Here is an 8386-nt window from a genome sequence, read left to right on the forward strand (position 1 = left end):
TTTGAAACGTTTTAAACGTTTGGCTTAAATCGCTAAAAAGGTAAAACATTAGGATTTGTTTCGTAAATTTTTAAACGTTTGCCATAAATCGCTAAAACGGTGAAACGCTAGGATTTGTTTGTAACATTTTAAACGTTTGGCTTATATCGCTAAAAATGTGAAATGTTGGGATTTGTTTCTTAACGTGTTAAACATTTGGATTGGTTTCATAATGTTTTCAACGTTTGGCTTAAATAGCTAAAAAGGTGAAACGTTTGAATTTGTTTCCTAACGTTTGTAAACGTCTGGCTTAAGTCGCTAAAAAGGCGAAACATTTGGATTTGTTTCACAACGTTTTAATCGTTTGGCTTAAATGGCTAATAAGGCGAAACGTTTGTAAACGTTTGGCTTAAATCGCTAAAAAGGTGAAATGTTAGAATTTGTTTTGTAACGTTATAAATGTTTGCATTGGTTCGCTAAAAAGGTGAAATGTTAGGATTTGTTTCGTAAGGTTTTAAACGTTTGGCTTAAATTGCTAATAAGGTAAAACCTTTGGATTTGTTTCGTAATGTTATAAATGTTTGGCTTAAATCGCTAAAAAGGGGAAACGTTGAATTTATTTCATAAGATTTGTAAACGTTTGGCTTAAATAGCTAAAAAGGTGAAAGGTTTGCATTTGTTTCATAACATTTGTAAAAGTTTGGCTTAAATCGCTAAAAAGGTGAAACGTTTGGATTTGTTTCGTAACAGTTTAAATGTTTGGATTGGTTTCATAACGTTTTAAACGTTTGGCTTAAATCGCTAAAAAGGTAAAACGTTAGGATTTGTTTCGTAACGTTTTAAATGTTGGGCTTAAATTGCTAAAAAGGTGAAATGTTTGGATTTTTTTCGCAACTTTTTAAACGTTTGGATTGGTTTCGCAACGTTTTAAACGTTTGGTTTAAATCATTAAAATGGTGAAACGTTTGGATTGTTTTCGTAACGTTTGTAAACGTTTGGCTTATATCGTTAAAAAGTTGATACGTCTAGATTTGTTTCGTAATGTTTGTAAACGTTTGGCTTAAATCGCTAAAAAGGCGAAATGTTTGGATTTGTTTCGTAACGTTTTCAATGTTTGGATCGGTTTTGTAACGTTTTAAATGTTTGGATTAAATCTCTAAAAAGGTGAAACGTTTGGATTTGTTTCGTAACATTTTCAAAGTTTGGATTGATTTCGTAACGTTTTAAAAGTTTTGCTTAAATCACTAAAAAGGTGAAACGTTTGGATTTGTTTCGTAACGTTTGTAAACGTTTGGCTTAAATCGCTAAAAAGGGGAAACGGTTTAAACGTTTGGATTGGTTTCGTAATGTTTTAAACGTTTGGCTTAAATCGATTAAAAGGTGAAACGTTTGGATTTGTTTGGTAACGTTTGTAAACGTTTGGTTTGGATTTAAATCGTAATGTTTTAAACGTTTGAATTGTTTCGTAACGTTTTAAACGTTTTGGCTTAAATTGCTAAAAAGGTGAAACGTCTATATTTGTTTCGTAGCGTTTTAAACGTTTGGATTGGTTTCGTAACATTTTAAACGTTTGGCTTAGATCGCTATAAAGGGGAAACGTTTGGATTTGTTTCGTTACAATTGTAAACGTTTTGCTTAAATCGCTAAAAAGGTGACTTTGGATTTGTTTCGTAACTGATGGAATGAGCAAATAAAACAATGTAAAAGGAAGGAATCCCAAATATCCCACATTGACTAAGGAAAGAAAGGGAAATAAGGCGCGCTGCAAATACTATAAAAGGGGCACAGCTCCACCCTTCTAATGGGACCGCGCATCAAACCTATCATCGCATAACAAATACCTGATCCAATACTCAACGTCAGACTAACATCCGACATCTGGATCCATCATTTGGCGCCGTCCGTGGAAAAGCACAAGAACAAAATTTTACTGATGGGATTGAGCCATGGCGGATGTGAGCAAGAACACAACGGGACCATCGGCGAAAGAAAAAAGCACCTTACCTGGTGTATCGGAGATCACGGAGGATAGTCCATGAACCCCCATAGCTCCAGGAGCGGTAGGAAGGTCATGAATCTTCTTTCAAGGATTCGGGAGTCCGACACCCACACTGGAAGGGGGGGTCCGGAAAGGATTTGCAGGAAACCCTTTGACTAAAAATGGATGGGGCGATGAAGCGTTTAAGAGAAGAGGTGGCCACGATGGTAGAAGAGGCAACCAAGTCAATCAGGTCGCAGACAACCAACAACAGGACCCAAAATGTAAATGATAAGAGGACAAGCGGACCGGAGAAGGAGAACCACATAGTCGATTATCCGGAAGGGACGAATCCGAAAGTAGTTATGATCGAGGATGAAGAAAAGGAAGAGGCAGAACTGCCTGTTCCCAAGCAATATGAGATAGAAACGGACAGCGTGGACCTAAAAGAAGTTCAAAGGCTCATCTCAGAAGCAATGCAGAAAGTAGCCGAAGAAAAATCAAAAGAGCACGTGCAAACCAGCAGCATGACAGATGGGAAATCACCTCTGTCGACGAGCGTATTGTCAGAGAAATGGCCGAAAAGAATCAAGATACCCAACTTTGACAACTTCGACGGCACCGGTTGCCCAGAAAGCCACATCAGCAATTTCTACAACAAGATGGTGCTACTCGATGTCTCGGACGCAATACTTTATAAGACATTCCCGACCACACTCTGCGACACAGCGCAGAGATGGCACAACGGCCTAAGAGTCGGATCAATAGCTACATGGAGACAACTAAACATAGAATTAGTGATAAGAGTTTTCACAAATATCCCGCTAAAAATAAACTCGGAAGAGCTATACAGGTGCAAACAAGGAGAAGGGGAAACACTCATAGCATAAATCGAAAGATTCAACAACGACGCTATGAAAATTGAGGACCTAAACAACGACACAATGGTGTAAGCTCTAAAGAAGGGAACAAGGATGGGAGTGTTAGGAGATAAGCTAGGCTGGAGAAACCAAAAACATATCAAGAGGTAATGGCGGTGTCTCAAAAATGTATCAATGCAGATGACGGAAGGAGACAAAAACAAACAACGCACCAAAAAAGGAGGAAAGCAAGGGAAGCGCATCTCAAAGACAGTCCTCGCATTCACGAAAGGATTATAGCACGAGTCATCAAAGTATTGGCGGATACAACCCGTATGATGAAAATAACCACTAGAGGAACGATAGCATGTACTCCCATGATTACCGATCAAGGTACGACAACAGAATAAAGGCATTCACGCCACTGAATACCAAAAGAGTGAACGTTCTGATATGGGTCAAAGAAAGCAGAACGCTGGTAACATGGCCCATAAAGATGGTCCACATAACCGAAACAAGAGATGAAAACCGATACTGCAAGTTTCACGAGGACTACGGGCATGATACGGAGGAATGCTACGACCTGAAAAAGGAAATAGAGAAGCTAATTGAATCAGGAGCACTGAGGAAATTCATAAACAACAGAGAAGAAAAGGAGCAGCGAAAGGAAGGAGCAGACAATGAAGAGAAAAAGGAAGAACCAAAGGGAAGAAAGAAGGATGTCGTGGGAGTCGTTAACATCATTTTGGGCGGAAAAGGCGAAAGAGAAGGAAGGAAAAAATTGAGAGCCGAGATAATGAAGGTAGCTGAACAAGCTGGAGGAAAAGGAGAGACAACAAAGGTCATCATTACCTTCTTAGCGGATGATGGACTGCACGTGAAAGGGCCGCATAACGACGCATTGGTAATAGAAGCAATCATCAACAAGTTCCTAGTAATTAAGCTGCTTATAGATGAAGGATGTGCGGTAAACTTTATGACATGGGAAACATACAAAAGGATTGGAGGAGAACTCGGAAAGCTCAAAAACTGCCCAGTGCCGATCATGGGACTCGGAGGAGCTCCCATCCAACCCAGAGGACTGTCGGAACTGATGATAGAGTTCGGAAAGGGAGAAAAAGAAGCAGAGGAAATCAAGACACTGTTTTCGGTCGTGGTTATGCCACTAGCCTATAATGGAATACTGGGAAGGCCATTCCTATATGACTCTGGTGCAATCACCAGCATCCGTTCCCTGGTAATGAAGATACCAACCCCAGGAGGAGTAATCAACATGAAGGGAGACCTGGAGATAGTAGCCAAATGCTACACCATCGCCATGAAGGAAACGAAAGGGTAAAATAACCACAAGAAGAAGGTCAAAGAACTGAGGCCAAAGAGATAAAGATAATAGCCTTCATTTTTGTATCAGCTAGCATCTCCATGTCAATTTCAATACAATCACAGACAAAGTAGCAAAATACAAATTAAAAGCAACAGCAAAATCCGAAGATGTAAACAAATACATATGAAAAGCGACAATAGAGGTACATATCTCATAAGGCAATGGCCAAACAAAAGAGGAACAGACCTCTTAATGCAACGACCAAAAATAAAAGAGATACATATCTCATTAAGGTAATGGCCAAATAAAACGGAGAAGCATATCTCCGAAAAAAAACAACAACAACACAACAACATGAATCAACAACGAGCAAGCAAGCAAGAAACCAAAAATATCAACGAAAATCTTACAAGCAGCATAAACGGCAAAGGCAAAACAAGAAAATAAATAAAGAGAAACGGCCAAAAAAGTAGTATTATTAAAACATACATGCGGCACAAGAGCAGGCCACACTCTCCAACATTATAAAAAAAATAATAACAAAAAATAACAACACAAAGAGGGGGAAAAAGCTGTAATACCACGTAATTTTAAGTGAATAAAATATGCCACGAAGTCAAATTTGGATAATTAAAAAATTTAAAAATAATATTTTGAGGTTCGAATATTAAGAAAAATATTCATAAAAGTCCTATTTTATTTGTCGATGAATAAAAGTCAAGTTTGGCAATTTTAGGTTGTTAAATTAAATCACGGGAAGTGATTTAATAAATTGGGAGTATATAAATTAAATTTAATTGTAAATTTAATTTATAAGTATCCCTACAAATATATCATAGTAATAGGTTTTTAAAATTTAAAATTAGGAATTTAAATTTTAATAATCGGATTTGAAGGGGACTAATAAACCTTGGAAAATTAAAATAAAATAATTTGTAAGTCCCGAGCGAATATTTTTAACGTCAATATTCGCGAAATAATATTAGGAAGGTATCGTCAAAATTTAATGAAATTTGGACGTAGTTTATTTTAGCAATTAGGTCTAATTTAGGCATAATAAATCTTAAATGATTTATTAAAAATAAAATATAGGTCCCGTGAGAATAAAAATTACGTTTTTATTCTATTTACGAATTATGGTATTCATGGTTAAAATTTTATAAAATTCGAAGTTCATTTTCCGTTTTAGTGCGGACGATAATTAAGAATTTGGATTAATGTGAGAAATTGAGTTAGAGGCCAAATTGGCCAATTAGCCAATTTGTATATAAAGTTGGCCATCTTCATTTTGAATATGCAGAATGCATATTCTTTAGGTTTCACGCACAGTAACAGTGCGATGAACCCTAACTTCATTTCCTCACTGTTTTTGACTCCGATTTTCGTTTTCGACTCTGATTTCTTCGCCAATCAGCAAGTAGACGAGGTAATAATCACAAATTTGAATTCGACTATATATAAAACGGTTTATAATCGAAGATATTACGTTAACCGTATCGAACCGATCGAGTTTGTATAAGTTTAATGTTTAGATTTCAAATTCAAATTAGTTTGATGTTTTTGGACGGTTTCGGACGTCGGAACTAGGTCAGAATAGCCCGGGGAGCGGACCCCGAGGCTGTTGCTGTGCGTTCGCACAAACCATGGTGTGCGAACGCACAAACCATGGTGTGCGAACGCACAAACCATGGTGTGCGAACGCACACCATGTTTATGGTGTGCGTTCGCACGGCCTAGCCTGTCAGTGCGATCGCACACATCCTTCTGTGCGACTGCACAGCTATTTTCCAAATGGTATTATCGTATTTTCTTCCTAACTCGAATCGGTCATTAAATTCGATTTAAACGGACTATAAAAACGTAGTTTTGGACGTTCAAAAGAGTTAAATGAATACTAAAAAGAAAAGTATTCAAAATATTAAAATAAGAAGATGTATTAATTAAATTATGGATTATATAAATTGATTAGAGAACGATAAGTATAACTTAATAAAGTTATACGACTCTATTAAACATAGGAATCAAGAAATTAGAGTTTTAAAGTTAGTCGTACTCCGATATTAACATTTGATTAAATTTTTAGATACAACCGGTCTGAGACTTCAGACACAAGAAATTAAAAGAGCAAAGTATTGGATAAGCAAGTTGTGAGTATACTCTATTACTTTTCGATATTCGTAAAGCCAAGTATTTTATATACCATCGGCTATACGAATTGTAACGTGATATGTGTTATATTTGGAAAATATACGTATGTATGTTTTATATGGATTTGTTTGTTATTTATTTATAAATATGTTGTGTTTGTTAAGACCTTAAATGTAATAAAGGTATTATATATAAGGTAAAAGAAATGATAACATAAGATACACAATAATAATAAATAATAAATATAAATACACACAACATATGAAAAGAACCCTCAATAATTAAAGATATGAGGTTAATGCAATGTGTGTTACCACGACGGGACACAATAATAATGTAATACCTCATGGTTAATCATATTTTGTTAATTTGATTAAATTTGTACCTCTTATAGATTATTATTAAGTGTTCAAACTATAGCACGGTTTAAGTTAAGACTTACCCTACCGGTGAAGTCAAATACTTACTATTACACTAAGAATGTCAGAGCGATTAGTATAATACGTACATAATACATCGGTTGGCTTTGCTATCGATGTCAGGCGACCAAAAAACATCGATTGGCTTCGCTATCGATGTCAGGCGTACAGAATACATCGGTTGGCCTTGCTATCGATGTCAAGCGAATAGAATACATCGGTTATCTTTGATAATGATATCAGACGTATCAGATACATCAGCTAGTTTAGCTGGCAATATCAGGTGATTAGGTCACATCGGTTAGCTTTGCTAACGAGTCATACGTATGGGATACATAAGCTAGTTTAGCTAGCAACGTTAAGTGAATTAAATATGTTGGATAGCTTTGCTACCAATGTCATACGAGTGAGGTTAAATTAAAGTGGTTATAAGTCGATAGTAATAGTTTATGTACTATTATGATTATATTGACTTTCAAAATATTTTGTATAAATATTTTCAAGTTATTAAAAAGGGAATTTTATATACTGTGTTCAAATGAAAAGAGTTTTGTAAATGTTTTCAAAAGACTTTATTTTACGTAAAGGGACTTTACAGTGTTTTAGCCTTTATGTAATATTTATTAGTAATATTGGGAATTTACTCAGAAATATTTATATTTCTGACCCCGCTATCCATCCAATTTTTATAGGAAAGTTCAGAGGGATTCGATGAAGGCTTCCAAAGTTTTATTTCCTTGGAAGTCATTTTGTACAAGACATGCAAAGAAGATTTTACATCTTAAAAGTCCGCAGTAGTCTAGTATTCTATACTTATTATATAGATAAGTAGTTAAAGCGTTTTAACTCTGATGTTTACAAATGGGGTCAAATGCTTTATGAAGCGAAAAATTTGCAGAGGTTTTAGGCTTGCTACGGGTTTCGGAGCTACCACTCCCATTCCCTAGCGCCGGTCTCGACTCATGAATTTGGATCGTGACAAAGTTGGTATTAGAGCAATGGTTTAGTGTTCGTAGGCCATTGTTCTTTTGGTGATTGAAGTATATGAATAAGAGTCGATCAATACCTAGTAACTACTGCGAACTATAGGGATTTCCAGTCATGTCTTTTGAACGTTATTATCTTTTTCATCGATATTTCAAACGTTGTACAAAGACGTCCCCTCTTATATGTGCTATTAGGAATTGAGTTAGGAGTGTGCATGAGCACAAATTTTGTTTTGTTTTTACTCGAGTGAGCAATACGCTTTCGAGTATTTATAGTCTGCGAAGAGTTGCTTACTCTTGAGACTCATATTATATGAGAATATCGTTGTTAACTATGATAAATATGATTTGACGTGGTGTTGTTTATTTGATCAATAAGATGTGTTATGTTTTGCTGCGCGATCACTCATGAGAGTGATATGCTTATAGGCATGTGAGTTCGTGATGACTTATATAATAAGCGGAATACATGCCTTGTGATCGATTTATATGATTAGAATATGTGCCTTATGATTATATGTTTTTGAACCTTGCTAAGTATATGGTGAGCGGAATGCTCGTGAGGCTTATGGACTAAGGCGTAGTCGTAGAAATCCGAGAAGAATAGAATATTCTTATAATTTAGGCTTATCCAGTTAAGATATGATACGTGAAGTATGTTTTGAGTTCGGTTCACTTAAATAAAATATGCG

General features: G+C 36.0%; 1 protein-coding gene across 1 annotated transcript; it reads left to right on the forward strand.

The window, feature by feature from the left end:
* Nucleotides 1-3184: 3184 nt before the first annotated feature.
* On the forward strand, nt 3185-4156 carry LOC126687717 (uncharacterized). Its single transcript, XM_050382271.1, has one exon. It carries the CDS (start codon nt 3185-3187, stop codon nt 4154-4156), a length of 972 nt encoding a protein of 323 aa, XP_050238228.1.
* Nucleotides 4157-8386: the final 4230 nt, after the last annotated feature.

The sequence above is a fragment of the Mercurialis annua genome, linkage group LG6 (assembly GCF_937616625.2).
Source record: "Mercurialis annua linkage group LG6, ddMerAnnu1.2, whole genome shotgun sequence".
In the NCBI taxonomy this organism is placed as follows: Eukaryota; Viridiplantae; Streptophyta; class Magnoliopsida; order Malpighiales; family Euphorbiaceae; genus Mercurialis; species Mercurialis annua.

Coding starts and splice junctions, on each gene's coding strand:
- LOC126687717 (XM_050382271.1), top strand. CDS start 3,185: ATGTACTCCCATGATTACCGATCAAGGTACGACAACAGAATAAAGGCA.